Consider the following 20,783-nt stretch of genomic DNA (forward strand, 5'->3'; position numbering starts at 1 on the left):
AAGGAGTAGGTCAAAGGCTGTGTTCATCCCAGGCCTCTTTTACAGGGTCAGCTTCCCACCAGTCACCAGTTTTAAGCTAAACCATTTTCCATATTTTGGATCATGAATCTCAATATTACTAAGGCATTAGTTTTTGCCTAATCTTTACACATTTATAAAATAGTTGTAATATCATCTAGCAGCTTGACAGCATCCCAGTTATATAGACTAGATGTTACTATTCCCAAGGAGAGATAGCACACAAAGCAAGGCAGGTCTTAAACGGGAGCACTGGGGCTTGAAGTCGCAGATCCTTATTTTGTTTTGTAAGGCAATGCTCTGATGGAAGGGGCAGACAGAATTGTCCATTCCTGAATGTATGGTGGACCACTAAATGGAAATGTCTCTCTTGAAACAGAAATGCCTAGAACAAGAGAGTTCTGCTCTCCACACTGAAAAGCAAGGCCCTCCAAACCTGTCTCCCTGTTCTCATCCGGCAGCCACACTAGTAAAACATCCTTATTTTCCACTCTTCCCTAACAACATTGTGATAGATTTCAAGGGAATGCTTTCACTTAGGAAATAGCTATTTATAAAAATTAAAATAAGAGAACAAGAGGTAAGAAAATTTGGAGCCATTGGGACAGATGCTAAAGAGCTAAGTCGGAGAACATCAGCTCCATCCATGGACACCATGTCAGCTCTCCTCAGAGAGGCAGGGGTATACATTTCAGCAGATAGCAACTCAAATCCTAAAATTCTGTTTCTGTTAGAAAATATGTTGTTGTTGTTGTTGTTGTTGTTGTTGTTGTTGTTGTTGTTTTCCCAGAGACAATTTCTGAATCTCTGGGAGATCCACACACAAGTCATCAAGTGCAGGAAACTGAAGCTGGAGTCACTAATTTGCTATTTATTGTAACAACACTGCCTGGTGTTTACACAGCACATTCCATTCTGTGATCTCCAAGAATGTTATGATCCTTTCCACTAAAACAGATGGAGAAACTAAGGCACGCAAGACCACCCACACAGTCACCTCAACGGGCCAAGAGCAGAAGCCATCTTACTCACTGGCTGCCACCAATCCCTCTGTCAGCACCACATCCATATTCATCTAACTCCCAAGGCATGGTAACAAGGCAGTGAGCTCTGCACAGAGAGATGGGCATTATCAATGCCCTTGGTATGAAGGCTGGGTCATCTGACTTGCTAACTGTTGGGTTGGTCCATGGCTGAGACCAGAGCTCAGGAAGGTACCCTGAGAATTTCCTCACCTCAAGCCTAAAGCTACATCCTTGATATTTTATCCCTTAAGTTTTGATTCCTCCAAATTATAAATATTTGGGATATGATACTTTGCATTAGTATCAGTCTGTCATAACTTGTGAATCAAACTTTTAAGCATCGGCATAAAAGTGCTGAGGAAGAGAACTAGAGGGTAATGAGAACAGAGAGTAGAGACATAGAAAAGAGGATTTTGGCAAGAGGCAGAGCACCAGAAAAAAAGCCTAGATTTATTTTGGAGCCCCAGAGATGTTTACCTTCCTTTTTAATTGATTTTCAGTGACTTGGACACAACATTTCAATTTCTACAAAGAGTCTATCTTAAATCATAAAATAATTCCTTTATAAGCCTCTCAGCTTTCTTAGATGGTGAGTTTAAGACATTCTATGTGATCCCCGAATCTTGAAGTATTTCAAAGAAATACTTGAATGATGGGTGATGAGACATTTCAAATCAGCACAGAGGTTGCCATGGGAGATTATCTAGGAGGTGACAAAGGGCTTGCCTGAGCTTTGGAATATAACCAATCAGGACTGCCTCCCTCACCACATGGTTTACCTGCCCTATGGCCTGAGTGGATTGCCTAACCTTTCAGCACTGCCATGGTTTATCTATAAAATGAGGGTAATAACACTTACCTACTCCATGGGCTTATCAGGAGGATTAAGTCTGATAATATCCTGAAGGTTAAGTAAAGGCTGAGGCAGCATACGTGCTCACACTGAGAATTACAAGACACCACAGTGCCAAATCCAAATGGCTATTAACCAGGAAAGAGGAAATGGCCACTCAGACATGCTTGCTCACAACTGCTATCAAAGGGAGCTGTTTTTTAATATAGAATGCGCATGCAGGTAATTGTGAGTAAGGAAACCTAAGAGTTGTAGGAAACATAATGTAGAGGTCATGAGAGAACACCCTGAAAGATTTAGCTAATTATCCACTCTGCCTTGAGCAAGCTACCTTTCTTCTTAAGGCCTTTGTTTACCCATCCACATAATGGGAAGAGTAATGACAGATCCCACTTCTTACAGAAAGCAAGAGTTTTAAATTCTTTGAATATTGCTTCTGCATTCTCACTGAAGGCATAGTAATTTGGAGTGTGTGTGTGTGTGTGTGTGTGTGTGTGTGTGTGTGTGTGTGTGTGCGTGTGTGTGTTCTTACATAGAGAGTTGGCTTGTGACTCTCTAAAGCTCAGTTAGGCATGATAATAACATCCCTTGGCACTATCTTAAGTTCAAACTAATATAACTAATTTATAGCGAATATCTCTCTTTAGGGAGCAAGACTGAGAAGAGAGGCCAAGATAATCTGGATTCTTAGGTTAAAAAGTACCATGTCAGGGCCCAGCCAACAGTAAGGTATAAGAAGTACTTAGAGTTCTCCTCTCATTTCAATGATGGTGCTAGTACCCACTTCCGATCAGTTATCACATAATTGAGTTATATTTTAATATACACTAAAGTTTATGTAATTTAAGCTATCTAAAATGATATATGCTTTTAAAAGCAGCTTAAGGTAAAGGGAAGGCTGATGACCACTTATTTCTTGCCTACACCAGCAACTTTGTCATTCTGCTTTTGCTTTTTTTTTCCCACTGTTTTCTTGAGGTTCTCTGTACAAAGGCCATGCCTTGCAAGGCTCTGTTCAGTCCAAGGAATCACAAGTGGCAGCCAGTTATTTTGCTATCACCAAACATGTTCTGAATCCAAGTACAAAGCTGGTTACTTGTAGATGAATCTGGTACAGTCTTTTGCCTATTTTTGTTTGCCACGTTTTGGTCTTTTGGCATTGCTGTCTCCTGGTGTAAAGGCCAATTGCCTGTTGGTAATAAACTTCCTGGTTTGTGAGTATGAGTGTGTGTGTTTTGGGGGAGTAATTGTATCAATCATGATGACAGCAATCTTCAAGCATCTAGGGAGGAACAGAAGACCACTGTCCATGGGCCTGTCTGTCATTTTGCTTTATTCCCACCTTTTACTTTTTTGTCAGAAAGAAGAAAAGCAAATACAAGAGGTATCTCACTACAGGGAAACACCCAGTGCCTTTCTAAGTCATAAGCTTCACTGACTTCAGCTTCCTCTTAGGACTTTTCAAAGCCCTGTAAGTGCTCTAGGTTACACAATGTTTATGAATGACAGCCCATGCCCAGTCTATAGTAGATGATTGATAATTACTAGTTCTTCCTTCACATTATATACTGACTATCTATGAACCATAATGTCTCTCATTATGATGCAGTCAGTGTTTACTGAAGGCCTGAAACAGTTCCAGATCTTTTTTTTTTTAAAGACTTCAAACTGAATCAAATGTTTCATGATTCAGAAAGAATGTCCATATAGTGTTTCAGAAGAGATGTATGGGAAACCACTGTGAAAGGACTTCTGTGTGCTGTCTCCTGGTGTTTCTTTTTCATGACAGGCACTGCATAGACCTGCTCTCCACAGAGAGTGCTCTAGAGGACAGATCTGCAGGCCATGGCCCCTATACACTGCCTATGTTGCCCGGTGGAGGTTCTGAAACACACTTCTGTTTCTGTCATTGTGTGAAGTCTAAAGCTTCTTGATCCACGCTGCCAAACTTGTATTTCTCTCCATTAAGAGTGGCATTCTGGAGAGCCACACATTTTAAGTCTAATAAATTGTCATTGTAACAGTTGCAATTATGTGCAAATTTGATCTTGAAAGAAGCCACAGCACTGTAACTCAATAACTGTGTACCAAGCTATCACCATAACAAGGATAAAGTACCTCCCTGTCTTCTTTGGCTCTTCATCAGTTTCCATAGTGCAGGGAGTACGGGAGAGGGAGATCCAAGGATGCACTTCCTCCCCTGCCCACAATGCTCAATAACCAACTTTGGCTGCTTGTAAATTCATAAGCAGCACGGAAGCTTACAAACACAAAGACAGATTATTGATGCTACTGAAGTGTTAAAGTGACTGATGAACCTAGCATGAACATCAGTGAACATCAGCATACCTATAAAGAAAAATGCTTCCCTGGCGCCTCTCCAAGAAGATGAGCACAGGATCCACAAAGGGGAAGAATTAGACATTTCTACCAGGAAATTCCTGGTATAGTCTCATACGTGGCATTCTATATTTCTAGGAACTGGTTAATAAGATGAGTAACACCATTTGTTAACATATTCAAATGGCCCCAGGGTCTGTTTATTCTATATGAAGTTTATCACTACAATTCCTTGCTGTGCAAATGCTAAATGCAAGGTTTCTATAAGAGCCTTTTCATCCTTAATCATTAGCCCAAAGCTGCAATTGCTGCTTTCAAAAACAAAACAAAACAAAAAACAAAAACAAACAAACAAACAAACAAACAAAAAAAAAGAGGACAGGAAAACTTTGGGGATTTACTGAGACCACACAATAAAATGTAGCTCTATTCCTCACTCAGCTTGTGATAAAAACACATTCCCATATTTCTTTTACCAAAGTCTGATTATTTTAGACTACAAATTCGAAAGTGTGGGACTTGATAAATGTGTAATATCTTTCTGTTGGAAAACAGAGTAAACGAATATAACAGAGACACTACTACCTTCAACCCCAGTATAAATGTGTATAACAGGCAAGTATCTACATATACACAGAAAGACATACATGTACACCCAGAAGTATGTATGCAAGAATAAAGAAAACTACCATGCTGTCTGCTTCCCTAGAAATGTAAGAAGCAAGAGACAAGTTTTGACCAGGAAACGACTGGCAAGTGCCTTTTCCGCTTGGCATTGGTTCTCCAGACAAAGCAAAGTCACAACGTGATGATGAAAGTCACCTCTCCTCTGCCTTCAACTAAAGCCAGACTTATGGCTAAGCAACTTGATCTGGTGTAGCCACCGACATAGAGCAGCACCATGAAATATTTATTGGTGGTTGCTACTGTTTCTTAGATCTTCTCTTTCCCAATACCCTTTTCGCCAATCTCATTTGTTCTTTTCTTCCTTACCACCAAATCTTACTACTCAACAGACAAAGACAGATAATGCCTGCCTTCTTCTAAGATGAGACTGGAAATTTAAAACATTTGTCTTACCCAGGAAAGAAAACTGTGAGCTTTTTGGACCAGCAAGATAGCTTAGTGGCTAAAGGCATTTGCCGCCAAGCCTGGAGACCTGAGTTTAGTTCCCAGGAGGAACATGATGGAAAAAAAGAAACCAACTCCCATAGGTTGTCCTTTGACCTCTATACACCCAACAATAAAACACACTCAGCTAATTAAATGTATAAGAATAAAAGAAAAATGTAGGCTCTGAGCCCAGTTGTTAAAAAAAAAAGTTCCCCACAAGAAAGATATTTTAAATGATGAAATAATAGTAGTTAATGATATTTTTCAGGTTTCCAAGTCAAAATAAAAACTACAGTGTAATAAGTATTATCAACGTGTTTATAAGCTGTAGATTTCACTGTGAGAGAGACAGTAGCACAGCTTTCTCTAAATCATATAATTCATTCTCCTAACCATCACTTGCATGTGGCAATAGATTTGAGAATTTACAAACAAACAGCAAAAGGTATGTGGTGCAAATTCATGCAAAGGCAGCTTTAGGAACCAATGCTGTTCAGGTTACAGATGCTACACTCCAAACCATGTCGTTCAGCTTGTGAGTGGGCTGTCAAGCTGCAGCACCTCCATAAGCCACTGCTACTCAGCAGAGGCAGCAAAAGAGGGACACCCTTGAGATAAACAGCTTCCTGGATGAAATCTCAAAGATGCTGTATCAAAGGCAATAGTTCAACCTGACCAGACTCCTGACTGTTAAGGTTCCCTTCATCTGCCCTCCAGAAAATGAACAACTATGGGGGTGGAACACAAACTACCTAGTGGTGTGGGTAGAGAAGGTTGATGAGAAACACACGCTCATCTCCTATGAATTCTGAGGGAATGGCACATCATTTTTCCTTCATTGTGGTGGCCATCGCACAACCAAAAGCAGCCAACAACTTGCAGTATCATTGCATCAAAGTAAATTTCTCCGGAGGCGAATTAAGCAAACTAATTTTTTTAATTAGCTATTCTCACATCTACTACCATATAGTGGACAAAGTTTTCAGATACACTGTCTGTCTTTGTATGAAAACAGCTAAGTAGGAAGAGACTTGAAGGAACACTCAATGTTGGTATTTGTCAGGAACCTAAGTTTGTCCATACTCCAAGAGTGACTATCCACCTGAGTGTGACTCTTCCGCAATGTAAATTTTGCATCAGAAGGAAACTGTGAAAGCCAAAGTTAAAGTATAGGTGACAATCTTTCATGCTAGAGAAATCGATAGATATACTGAATTTACTTGAAGTGGATTAAGAATTTGGATGGATTGATGGGCAGGTTAAAACGAAGAGGTGCATAGCTGTGTGGTAAAGACCATGTGTAGAATGCTAATCATGCAATGAGGTATATGGCGCTGTTTCTTTTACTCTTTCAAAACTTTGCTGCATGTTTGCAAACTAATAAAATATTAGGGAGAAGTCAAGCTTTTGTTTTGTCTATGTGACTCAATCTATATAGCCAAGATAACCCTGGAACTTCCTTTTCTTGTTTCAGCCTTCCAAGTGCCATCATTTCCTATTCCTAACATATTACTGAGATTAAAGACTTAGAAATTATGTATAATTGCAGAATTCTGTCCATCTCATAAAGCATGTCCAACGATGGATTGCATTTAGACATGAAGTTCAGCTCTGCTTACTCCCTGATTATAAAAGAAAATTAAGTTCATATGACCATGGTTCATGACCACTGAGTTAACTCACCATCTAGGTACTGAAACTGGCTACTAGGGAAAGGGTATTGCTAACTTCAATGTCCAATTATGTAATCCAATGTTTCCCCAAAGTCTAAGCAGTACAGACAGGAAATTGAGAGCAGTCAGCTCTATGGACCCGTGACCCATCTTGTTATTGCCACTCAAGGGTTCATAGGTGCCTTTGCCCTCTCAGAGTAATTCAGCAATCTCGAGCTTGAATCCAGGCCAGCCTTCTGACAGATCCTATTAGTTATTGCTAACTGTCTCCTATGACTCAGATCTATGGAGCTGGAACTTCCTCGTCTGAAGGGATTGTGTGACAACAGGGTTACTTTTTGTGCTTTCCAAAATCTTTCCAAATTCTAAAAAGCCTAAAACGGTTGCTTCCTCCCCAAGCATACAATCTAAAAGATGACAGTTGAAGAGAAGGCTGATAGATAAATTCATTGCAAATGACCTTGGTGTGGAGGCTTTCAGGTTAACTATAGCAAGCTCCCAACCATCAGCATATACATTACACACACACATAGACACACACACAGACACAAACACATAGGCACACACTCCACAGCAGGTAACATGCACCCACCCAACACAAACACACATACACACACCACATACATTGGAATCTAAAGGTCAAGTGTGCAGAAGAATAGTCTATGAAAAAGCTTTCTTAAAGTACTAACTGAATTTTTCTTTCTACTAAACAGAATGGAAAGAGTCACTGTTGGAGGGGTCTTGATTGCTGTATTATGGGTACTATTAGAAGCAGAAAACCAATCTAAAGGCCCCATCATAGAATACACGGGAAAATAATTATGGTTATTCCATCATGTTCCTTTATAGTAATGATGTTTTTAAGGCACATTTCGTGAGAAAGGAATAAGAGAAATCTACCAACAACATACTGTTGTCATGGATACTGAGATTTGGAGAGTCCTTATTGTCAGCTGTGTTTCTCAGTATTTGGTCTATTTTCCCTACCTTTAATCTTAAAATGATTTAGGTGTAAATTGAGGTTGCTGTATTTACCAAATAATAAAGCAGGCTGCTGAGTTAAAGTTGAATTTAAGATAAATGACAAACCCTTCAGCAAAAGTATAACCGGTATTATATTTGAGACAGTCCCAAGTAGAAATTTGTTATTTTCTTTGGAATATATAAACTTGGAGTTATTTTACATGAAAGTTTTTAAAAGTACACTAATTGATGCTTTCAAACTATGGCTTCACAGTGGGGCAGTGTTGTGTGCTGGTACAGAAGCTGATGTTGAAGACTAGTTTCTAGATTCCTGCAACTGAGATCAGCAAAGAAAAGAAATGAAGTCCTAGCTTCAGGCAGGGTGCATCCCAGTGCCTTGTACAGCAAAGCTTCCAAAAATGATAGATTGGGCTTCAGAACTCATGGATGAAGGCTGTTGCTTAGCTTTGCCAGTGGACTAACAAGAGAATCAACACTACCACTAATAATTTTCACCTATCATATCTACCTTTGTTTCTATCTGATTTTTTTGTTGGCCTCTTTTAGTTCCTTTACTGACTCCACCACTACCTTCTAATATATTTCTAACTTATTAGAATGAGCAGATGTCTTTAAAATGTGTTTACTTGTTGATGACTTTTAAGATGGCCTAGTCGGCCATCACTGGAAAGAGAGGCCCATTGGACACACAAACTGTATATGCCCCAGTACAGGGGAACGCCAGGGCCAAAAAAAAAAAATGGAATGGGTGGGTAGGGAAGTAGGGGGGAGGATATGGGGGACTTTTGGGATAGCATTGGAAATGTAATTGAGGAAAATACGTAATGAAAAAAAAAAAAGAAAGAAAATATTCAATCTTTCCAAAACTACACTAAGTGCTCTGTCTCCAAAGTCTCCCAGGAACAAGAGAGCAGGCCCAGAGTAAGCTAACTATTTGCCTTTGCTTACTCCTTGGCCATTTTGGAAAGTTTATGATGTACAAGGCACGAGACTATACCTTGGTTGAATGTAGGGCTTCACCTTGTCTCTGCCACATGGAGCTCATCTTGGATACTGGAAGTCCAGGCAGGAAGCCAGAAATTAGTTATCAGCTGGGGTTTCTATACCAAGTAATGATTAATGTGGATTTTTACTACTCTGAACTCCTCCGTAACTCCAGGGACATCAGCCAAAACAGCAACTATTGCTTTATTAGCATATTTTCACAGCATTGCACTGACAAGTTACAGAACTCATTCCTTTCTAAATAGGTACACAGTTGATAGGTAAAGTTGGCCTCTAGAGTCTCTATCCATCTGCAAAGCCAAAGAGGTTAATCTCCAGTCTAAATGTAAAATCAGTTCTCGTAAGACAAGCATGTCTACCAGTGGAGTTGAATATGATAACAAATATTCTAAGTATAGAGAGAAAGTAGATGCAGGAGGTTCCTAAATGAGGGGGAACGTGGAATATGGAAATGCAATCCCAATAGCACTGTGGACTGATGGGGAAATCATAAGTGACACCTACTCAAGATGGCAATTAATGGTTCGGAATGAGCATTAAGAAATAGCTCATCTGCTCCTTGATTTCACGAGTGAAGTAGGAGCAATGAGAAGTGGCATGTTAATAGCAACTCTAAGCTGGTAGTAAGGTAGAGAGAGCAGAATACAGATATCCAATTTATCCAAGCCTCTGCCCCCTTTCTACCAGTGTTTCTCCAATGGCTGTGCATATGTCCACACTTAAAAGAAAAAAGTGCCCTGTATGCCATCAAAAGGTGATGCAAGAGAAAAATCACAGCTCCCAGCTTTCCTACTGTTTCTGTTGCTTATCTTCCTTTATAAACAACACAGTGGCACTCTTCTATCTACTGGTTCTCAAAGTGTTTCAGGGCACAGGAATATCCCCGTAAATAAGATACAAGGCAGGACTCAAACAACAAAGAAAGAAACAATCTCGGTAGATATACAAAAGACATTAACATGCTGAAGCCAGCCAATGAGACTGAGAATATACTTTAAACAATGTTTATAAGGAAAATCATCCGAAGGAGCTAACATATACTTTAAACATGAAGGAAGAGAACCTGGGTATGGAGACAAGTGCCTGGAATCCCAACACTTGGGAGGTAATGACAGAAAGGTCAGGAGTTTAAGATCATTCCCCGTTATATAACAAATTCAAGGAGACACATTGAATTCATTCTGATGTGGTAACATAGCCTTTAATTCCAGTACTTAGTAGAAATATGGATCACTAAGAATTCAAGGGTGGCTTGGTCTACATAGTAACCTCCAGGCTCATCAAGGCTACATAGTGAGACACTCCCTCAATAAGCCAAAATAAAACAAAGCTGGGGGTGGAAAAGATAGGCTCATCCACTATGCAGAAACCAAAGAAAACATACATTAGGCATGGAGAACAAGGGAAAAGATTTTATGACATAAAGTGACATAGAAAGATGAGGCTCAGTGAGATGAGAACAAAGATTGTTTCAAAGATTAAGAAAAAAGCAGGCCACAGCAGCCTTTGAAGATCATTTTTTTTAAGCTAGATTTTATTTGAAGGCCAATGGAGAGGTCATTGCAAAGGTTAATCACAGTTTTATCTTTGGAAGTTGACTCTCTAAAAATGACTACGGACAATCAAAATCAGAAGCAGAGATGATGGTGGTAGTGGAACCTGGCCAAGGATACTGTGGGATGAAACAGGCTGGTGTCAGTGCAGGGGAGAAAGGCACACAGAAGCCCAGCTCCAAAATAAACTATACTGGCATAGCAATGTACATCACTGAATGTTTCAAAATGGGAGTACAGAGAGAAGACTCATGAATGATTGTTCTATTGTCTTTAGTAACTACAGTTGTCATGATGCCATTTATGAGGGTTAAAAAAAAGGGTTGGGAGCCATGGTGAAAGATAAAAATATAGAGTTCTATACATACATTTAGATGTTGATAGTTACTAATCATTTAAATAAAGATGTCGAGTAAAGATATTATTTAAAGTTAAATAATCTCAGCATAAAGATGAGAGAGACAGTGCTGACTGGATGCCAGCCTCTCCAGAGTTTACATGTAAGGTAACAAATTATCGTCAATGACCAACAACAGGTCTAACTATTGCCATAGCCCCAAACCCTTTCCTTCCTTGTGGATGACATACATCCTCTCTAATATACCAGTTGGCCAAGGCAGAAACCGAGCAGTCATTCTTCATTTGCCTCTTTTCTCCTTCTTTTTTCTCATGGAACCTTCTAGAGAGATCTCGTTAGTGAAGAACAACAAGAAAGAAGAATGCAGAGGAATGTGTGACAAATCTCAAAAGGAAGCAAATGATGGGACAGAATGCCAAGTGCAATGTAGGGATATTTTAAAGGAAAGCTCTCAGGCAGTGTGAGGAGACGAGTTATTTACTCTCCCAGTTCTACTCCATACATAGCTACAATCACACACAGACAAGTCACTTCTGAGTCTAGGAGAATATGTCTTACATGCTTTTTGCATATTATTTATAAACTTTGGAAATGTTTCTAGAGATGTTTCACTATCCATATGGACAGACGTATTCTCATTTCCTACTAGGCTGTAAGGATTTAACCTACATTTTAATCTTTTCTTACATGTAGAACTCATGCTATTCAGTTCTGCCATAGATTTAAATACATGCCTGAGTGATGCTGACACTTCAAACAGGAGAATTTGATAGAAACTAAGAGCTCACCCTCTAAAGACAGAAGACCAAAAATTCAAAGGCTCTTTCTGCCTTGTCATATTCTTTCTCTTAAGACAGGTTTTTAAAGATGGTAGGCCAGCTAGGCCTACCTATGATCTTGCCTTAAATACATAATGTTCTAACATGTTAGAAATATTTTATCAACTATGAAAAAAGAACAGGTTTTACGGTAACTTTGCTTCCTTGTAGCTGTAGTAACTATGCAACCTGTCCTCACTGAATCTCCACCTTGTTCTTTACAGCTATCACTCCATTTCTTTTTCCCTGCTGTTTTTGAATTATCCAATTCACTCCATGTCTGTTAACCCTTCCCCCTGGGGTACTAAGAGGTCTTTGTGCAGAGCTAGTAGAAGGTTGGAAGAACCAGAGGAGTCCTCCATCTCTTTTGCCTGCTGTTTGCACACACCCAGAAGAAACACACCACAGTGCTAGACTGCCTGTTTAGCCTGTGAGTCCCCAGGTTTGATATCCAGAATTATAAGTGATTTCAATTGAAATCCTAGGATACTGAGGGAATCTGTTTTGAGTCCCACTAAGTAAACCATGAAAATGCCAGGAAGTATATTCTTCAAGCTTTCTTCCCTGCATCCTAAGAACTGACTGGTGGGATTACAAGTCAGGACAACTGTCCAATCTGCTTTCTTTGGCTCACAGAAGTCGTTAATACTTTCGAATGGCTTGTCCATATTTAATACTGGTACATGTTATTAAAGGTGGAGAACGGCAGGTGCTGGAGGACTGGAAGCTGGAGGATACCCAGGTGCAGGTGTGCATTCCTCCCTCCCCATAGCAAGGGTGGCGCTGACTCTGCTACATGCCCAGAGATTTCCTTCCTGGCCTTCTCACACCTTGTTACCTGTGCCAGCACTGTAAGCTTCAAATTTATGACCTTTCAAACAAAACTCCTATCTTCAAGCACTCTGTTACAAACACTTGGCAGCCTCGCCAAAATGGCTGAGAGATCTTTTTTAATTCATTCCTGTCTTGAGAGATTCTGGCTGGGAGCTCAACTTCCCCATCAACTAGCCACAAAAGGTACAATTTGACCCTCTGGGTTCTGACTGTCCAGACATCTGGGAATCCTGGAAGCAAGACAAAGCAAAGGAGCAAGACAGAGAGGGGGGCAAGACAAAACGGGGGAAAGATGGAAAGGGGGCAAGACAGAAAGGGGGTGGCAAGATGGGAAGAGGTCAAGACAGAAAGGGGGAGAGAACAAGACAGAAAAGGGGAAAAGACGAAAAGGGAGGAGAGGAGGACACAGTGAACTCTGCACCCACCATGCTCCTCACTGCCCTCTCTCTTCTATTCTTTCTCTGAATGTATCAGGCATTGCAAACCTATGGCTGACATGCTTTTCCCAGGAGAATGCTCAGAAATGCTTTCCAAAGCTAAAGACCGGGCTTAGATAGCATGATTACATTTCATAGCTAAAAATTTCATTGCTAAAAATGGGGCCAAAAAGCTCAAACAAGGAAGGTCCCCTCAAATCCTCTTTGCTCCCCCACACCACCCAGATCCTCTCTGCTTAACATCAGATCTAAGCCACTCTGCTTCTCCAAGCATTCTTAGGGTGTCCAGTAAGCCTTTCACTCACTGGTGCAGTGGGGATGCAGTTAAACAACCCAACGCCTCAGGGCTGTCCCAGGACAGCACTCTCGCCTTGTGGAAATACATGGGCAAAGCCACTGACTTCAGCACATCCCAGATCACTGGACAGCTGAGTGCGGACAAATCTCGGGGATGTTCTGAGACTTATAAAACCCATCTGCAGAACAAAGTCAAAGTACTACACATTATCACATTTAAGACGGTAAACTGGAACACTGATCACCCCCATGCATGCACACACACACACACACACACACACACACACACACACACACACACAGAGGCACTTACATGCTATCAGAATAAGAGCCTGCTGGGAAATGCAAACACCACATTGGCTCGTAGAGGAAGTACTTGAACTCAGCATAAGACTAATGATTAAGATGCACCAACACAGATGGAAAATTCATTTCTGACAACAAGAATAACAACAACAACAACAACAAATCACTGATGTCCTTGGGTGCTTGGGCGTACTTACTTCTCCCTAAAGGTTTCTTTACCTACAAAGTCACCTTGTAGATTGTGGGTCAACGGCTTATTTTCATGCACTTGATCTACTGGGGAATGCCAAGTGCGTGGATAGCTTATTTGCATGCCCTTGATCTAGTAGGGGATTCTTCCTAGGTTGAGCATAGAGATAACTGATGTGCTGGTATCCTCCATGGGTCACTTAAAGATCAGTTGACAATGAGAGAGTATTCTGGACTTCCGAAATGAATCTATGGTGAAATGGGAGTTGGCAGATATGAAGTTGATCTGTGCAAATTTTTTAATAACATGTAGAGGTGCAGCTGTCAATTTTGAGGCACACATACAGAGAGGGAGAGAGAGAGAGAGAGAGAGAGAGAGAGAGAGAGAGAGAGAGAGAGAGAGAGAGAGAGAGAGAGAGATCCATTAAAAATAAAACAGAGGAGAGCAAACATCTAAAACTCAAATCAGCAGAAAAGGCAGCAAGCTGGAACAACTGGAATTTTTCCATTTTTCCGACAGTTTATCTATCATTACTTCTGGCCACCCTCCTTTCCCCCGCCCTTGCCCCCCCCGCCCCCCGCCATAGACAACTCTTGAATGCTTCGTTCTTATCAGAGGAAATGGCTTATGTACAAATGTCACAAACAAGGCAGTATGCTGATGACTGGAAGCCTTGGCCTTAATCCTGGGCCACCCTGACCTGGAGACAGTTGCTTCTCCAGGAGAAAAAGCCAAGTGTTCTCATATTCACACAGTGGTTGCATCACCGTTGACGTACCATTCTGTGTTTCAGGAAGGCAAAGGGAAATGCAGTGCTTAGAAACTAAGGTAAGCAGATTAAGATTAACAAGTTAAATCTCTTCTAAGTTAAATACAGAAGCATTTTTCCTTATTTCACATGGACTTCATTATCACACTCAGATCTGGAAACACTCTCTGCCGCAGAGCCATGGGGGCTATGCCAGTACTGCATAGGAGAGAGATGGGGCTGAATGGGAGGAGCCTGGGGTTTCATGACGTCATTTGAGTGTGCCGCCATACATGTGATGAGGGAGGCCCTGCTCCCTGGCTCAGTAAGAAAGGTCTCCTTCTAATCCTAGTCTGTAGTACAGGCTGAGCCTGCCCTGGATTCAGATAATTAATTTATAAGAGATCTAAAAATGAGAAAAGAACTAGAAAAGACAAAAGACAGATAGGCCAGAACTTACCAGATAAAATTTAATACGAAGGGGAAAAAAAAGCTATTCTCATGAGATATATATACACATATACGCAGAGCATAGCTATCTAATGTAATGTCTGTTTATACTTAGATATTTTTCCCTTAATATGCCCTACTTCTCTAATTGAAAACTTGTGATTTAAGTTTTCTTTTTCTTGGAAAAGATGAAAAATAAAAGAACTCTCCCCTGCTCCCCTGTTCTGCCCTACATGTGCCTGGAAAACAGGACCCATGGGAGGCTTCTACACAATGTCCTATAGATGGAGCCTTCTGAACTCTATTACTCGCTGCCATATGTTCTGAGATAGTTGCTAGTTGAACCAAGAGCTCACCGCTTTGACTAAACTTACTGGCCAGAGAGCCCCTAGGTGCAGCTATCTCTCCCCACCCCAGCCCTGGGGTCACAGGCATGTGTCACTCTATGTGGCTTTTATAGGTACAAAGCATATGAATGATGGTGTTCATAACTTTGGCTATGGCTGGCAAAGATGTATACACAGATTAATTAATAAACTCTCAGAGGGGCTAGAGGGGTAGCTGCACATACAAGTGTCTATACAGCTCTTACACAGGACCCAATTTGGCTCCCAGTACTCATGCAGGGTAGATCACAAGCCTCTGCAACCCCAGCTTTAGGGTATCCGACACCCTCTCTGGACTCCTTGGATACCTGCACAGACCTACACATTAACACATATACACATCATTTAAAAATTAAGTACTTAAAAAGGAAGAAGCTATACGAATGAGAGTAGACTATTGTTTCAAAAGAGTTTACTTCTCTGGAGAATGATTGGTCACTTAAAACAACAACAACAACAACAACAACAACAAAACAGAAAACAAACAAGCAATAAAATCACACCAAAACAAACAAACAACAACAACCCAGGATGATGGCTTGAAGGCATGACTCTGTGGGTGAAGTCACAAAGACACAGTCTCAAAGTCTAGCCAAAAAAAGCAAGCTCTGAGTTCAATGAAATACTATCTTATAAACTAAGGTACAAAGTAAAAGGAAGAGCTAATGTTAAAAGTAAGAAGATATGACCTTTGGCTTCTACATGCACAAGCAGAGCTAAGCATGCTTCTACAAGTGTGTATAACACACACACACACACACACAGAGAGAGAGAGAGAGAGAGAGAGAGAGACAGACAGACAGAGAGACAGAGAGACAGAGAGACAGAGAGAGTGGAAAATGTATTGTCCCACTGCCTTAAAATGTGCCAACGCTTCCTGCCAGGCTATGTTGTTATTATACTAGTGCTGTCATCTCAGAAGTCTGTGAATCCCTGTCATTTAAAATGATAATCACAAAGCCATGTTACTGTGTAGGAGTCAAAGCTATTCTTGCTCTCAAGGTTCATGTGCCCCAGCTGACCACACAACCTTCTTAGAATCAAGAGGGTTATTCTCACAATGTTGCTCCTTTGGCCTTTCCTTATTTGGAACCCTCTAAGTAATCGCAGAAGAAGCCATGCAATTTAGTAGGGCAAACAAAGCCTAGACTTTTTGGTGTGTGCACCCCTTCAACCAACCTGCCATTTTCCCTTTCTTGAGAGGGTGGTAGTTAAAAGTCACACGAAGTTAACATCACTGATGTCCTCCCTAAAGCCATTTCCCATAGTCCAATCCCACAGATGCAAAGGAGTCTACCCCGACCTTCATCCCTGATTCTCAGGATTTATAGGAGTTTGAATTGAAGGTATATATTTGTATCTCTCTTCTGAATGTTCAGGAAATATCCATGTGTATGTGTGTGACTGTCTGTGTGTGCACAGATTAAGATGAGAAGGACACTGGACAGCCTGGGGAATCCAGAAAGCTACTTTTATAGCTTCATTCTAAATAGAGTGAGTTTTTTGTTTTGTCTTCTTAAGTTTGAAAAGAAAAAATGGCTAAGTGAGCCTAAGCTTGTCAAGGGAGTTTGCCGAGAAAAGCACCTTCTATCTCCTTTCCCCCCAAACCCCAAATCTGAGAAGCATCATCCTACCCTGGGGGTGTCTGAAAGCTGCTCAGGGAGAACCAAGAGGTACCCTAGAGCCTGGCATGGGGCTGGAGACACTAGGGATTCAAGAAATATCCAGTGAACCAGTGGGAATAAAAGGGGTAGAAACTCATTTCTGTGCTAGTCTGAGTGACAGTCATAGGCTGACCTGAAAGGCTGGAGATTAGGGCATATAGCCCTACTTTTTGGCATCCCTTTTATTGAGGAGACAGACTGACACAGGAGCCACCGAGTGTCCTAACTGGCCTTGCACTCCTGGAGTCTTTGAGGAAGGCTGGTGTTCAGGTACTGAATGTCCCTGGATCCAAGGTGTCTATTGGATCATACGCACACTATTTCATGCATAGAGATAAGAAAAAAAGAAAACCAAGATGCCTAAGATAATTAAGTATGGAAATAGCTCCTTATGTAGTAAATTCTCCGGTAAACAATGTCTCAACACATTCCGTTCCTAACTGGCAAGCCAACTTTTCAAATTCACGTGAACTTTGTCCATGACATTTTAAACAGAAGTCATGCTAATTGCCAAAGTTCAAGATCATTGCTCAACAGATGAAAGAAATGTGACTGCTTTAAAAGCATAGCAAAATCAAACTGTCTCAACAGATTACCTCTCCAGTAGAATTACTCTAAATAGAAATAAATATGCACACATCATCTGCAGGCCACTGAAGTAAAGATATTAGAGGATGTCTCTCTGTCACACAGAACGGGGGGGGGGGCCTGAAAGAAGTGTACTTTCTCTAACTATTGAAATATAATTTCACAGTCATGAACATTGTGCCATAGTATCCCAAGGAAATATTCCAAGGCAAATTTAAACAGAGTGTGGTGGTTTAATGAAAGCAATCCCCATAGGCTTACAAGGAGTGGAACTATTCAGATATGTGGCTTTGTTGGAGTAAGTGTGGCTTTGTTGAGGGAAGTATATAACTGGGGTGGGCTTTGTGATTTCAAATGCTCAAGCCAGGCCCAGTGTCATTCACTCTCTTCCTGCTCCCATGCCAGCCTATCTGGATGTCGAACTCTGAACTACCTCCTCTCCAGCAGTATATCTACCTGCATGCTGCCATGCTTCCTGTCATGAGGATAATGTATTAAAACTCTGAACTGTAAGCCAGCCACAGTTAAGGATTTTCTTTATAAGAGTTGCTATGGTCATGGTGTCTTTTCACAGCAATGGAAACCCTAACTGAGATACAAACTAAACCATGGCCCATAACAGAAGGCCAGACTCCAAACCATACATTGAATTGCACATCCATGTAAGAGCCTTTTTAACAAGGAATATAGTTTTCCAAGAGTTTCTATATGAGGCTGCTATGCTGGCTGGCAGGAAATTGTTTATTGATTTATTTGAGAATGAGTTCCATGGCAAACCAAAGTCACATGAAGGGGAAGAAGCAAAATAGCGTAATTACTGAATTATGTACCATAATAAACTCAAAGAGGATGTAAGATATGCTGCCATGGCCACCTCTGCTTCTTCATTACTCAGCACATCTTGGAGAACTGATTTTATGGAGGTCAGCTTCTTCCTCCAACATAATTAATAAGGACAGTTACTTAACTTGATGTCAGTGTCATAGTTACTGTCTCTTACTTTGTCCCCAAATCTTCTTAGTTTCCCATATCTTATGCCAAAGCCACCTCACGTTATCACATGAGTTTGAAATGAATTCAGTACTGGTCATTACTTCCTTGTACAGTCTTCCAAGACTACACTGCTTCACAGGCCCAAGGGACCAGGTGTAAGAAGAAAATGGATGAGTCTCCAAGAGTAGGAGCTGGCTTTTGTTCCTGTGGATGCAAGCACGCTTTCTGTCCCAGACATAGCTTGATTCTAGACTATCAATGCTAAGAAAAATAGCAAGTATAAATATAAGTCAATAGTGCCTTAAGAGTCCTAGGGGGGAAAAAATCACCCATGGAGCTCACATATCTAAAGCTGCATGCATAGAGAGAGATGGCATATTCTTCTCCCATTAGACATATTCAACTGATCTCTTCTCAAGCTGTGCCCGCTCTCAATTATGCATAAAAGCTTATGCCTATAGCTACACCTGAGATGCTCCATACGTGGGATGACTATGGCATGTCAGTAAAAATCAAGCCAGTGAGTGGTGTGGTCTCTCACAGGGCAGATAGATACTGAACCCAAGGATACTGTGACAGAGGTGGAAATAGGAGCCTCATGCCCAGTCACTGGCTGCTAGTGTTATTGCCAATGAAAAATGCAGCATTGCTTCTTGGTCCCCATCCAACTGGGTGTTCTTACCTTTGGTTCCATTGAAATGAAACTGTGGGTTCCTCTGCTCGAGAGAACAGACCTTTTAATGGTCCTACTATGGTAGAAGTGATAGTAGTCCTTCAGTGCACCGATCTGCGGGACAAGGTGGGAAGAAGACCAAAGTAAATACGTTAATTTCCATGTCTTTTTGTTGTTGTTAAAATAAGAACACAAAACAAAATGGCCCATAAATTATGCAGCTGCCTGATATACTTAAATGTCACTTGAACCTTGGTGGTCACTTTTCAAAAGAAGGACATCCGATATGAAATATGAGTGTCCTTGAGGCGGTGACTGCAGAGCTAACGATTCTATTGGGGCAGTTAGCTTCTCCATATCGCCTGTTTAATGTTTAATTTATATGCAGCATTTTAAGTAATGCTATATCAATCTATATCCAAATGTGGGAAAGAAGGAAGAAGTCAAATAGCTCGCTAGTTATAAAAACACATCGCATTCTGTTTGCCGTGAGAACTGGACAATGAAGGGCGCCGACAGGTTATTTATAACATTAATTTGAAACATGTCTAAAACAGTTGATCATTCATAGAGATATCAGCACTACTTAGATCAAGAGACAGAAGGCACAGCCCTCAAGTGGAGTGGTACCTCCAGAACAATCTTTGAGCTCAGTTTCTAGGGATAAATGGCTTTATCTACGTTACCTTACATTCTTTTCTTTTAATATGATTTGGTTTCCTCATTTTTATTCTTTCTTGTTAAAACCAGTAGGTCTATAAATATGCCTTGCCTACTTTGAAAACAAATGGACAAAATGTTCAACCACTTATTCTTGTATCAGGGGTTGGGATAGTGCTTGATATACAACATGAAGACCGAAGTCTGGATTCCCAGAAAAAAAAGTACAAGTTAGAGATGCCAGCATGTAGAACCCCAATGCCTAAGGAGAGGAATGCAGAGACACCAGAATCTTTGAGATTTGCTAGCCAGAGCTGGGTGTGGTGGCGCACGCCTTTAATCCCAGCACTTGGGAGGCAGAGGCAGGCGGATTTCTGAGTTCGAGGCCAGCCTGGTCTACAAAGTGAGTTCCAGGACAGCCAGGACTATACAGAGAAACCCTGTCTTGAAAAACAAAACAAAACAAAACAAAACAAAACAAAACAAAACAAAACAAAGAAGAGATTTGCTGGCCAGATATCCAACTAGTTTAGCTGATCAGTGAGTCCCAGGTTCACTGAGAGACCCTGTTTTAAAATGAGGTAGAGATGTAAAGACAAGATGGCTCACCAAAGGCAAGCTCAATTACTGGGATTTGATCCCTAGAACCCATAAAGGTGAAAGAAATGAAACAAGTTTATAAAGTTATCCTCTAGTATCCCCCACCCCACTATGATACTCACACACCCCTCATCCCCTACCTACAATCACACATAAAACAATAATAATAAATAAATTTGTAGTGGAGAACAACCGAGGGAGGCCATTCCTGACCTCT

At 40.9% G+C, this 20,783-nt stretch overlaps 1 protein-coding gene across 7 annotated transcripts in view; it reads right to left on the reverse strand.

Annotated features, from left to right (window-relative positions):
• The window catches only part of Pcsk5 (proprotein convertase subtilisin/kexin type 5), a 405,399-nt gene that overhangs the window by 342,000 nt on the left and 42,616 nt on the right, over positions 1 to 20,783 (reverse strand). For all 7 annotated transcript variants that reach the window (XR_386446.4, NM_001190483.2, XM_006526759.4 and 4 more), the window contains exon 2: positions 19,316 to 19,420. Coding sequence is in view for 6 of the 7 variants with exons in the window: in NM_001190483.2 (NP_001177412.1) it covers positions 19,316 to 19,420 (105 nt within the window). In the remaining variant the exon portion in view is untranslated. The remainder of the gene's footprint in view (positions 1 to 19,315; positions 19,421 to 20,783) is intronic.

This window comes from Mus musculus, chromosome 19 (genome assembly GCF_000001635.26).
Source record: "Mus musculus strain C57BL/6J chromosome 19, GRCm38.p6 C57BL/6J".
Classification (NCBI taxonomy): domain Eukaryota; kingdom Metazoa; phylum Chordata; class Mammalia; order Rodentia; family Muridae; genus Mus; species Mus musculus.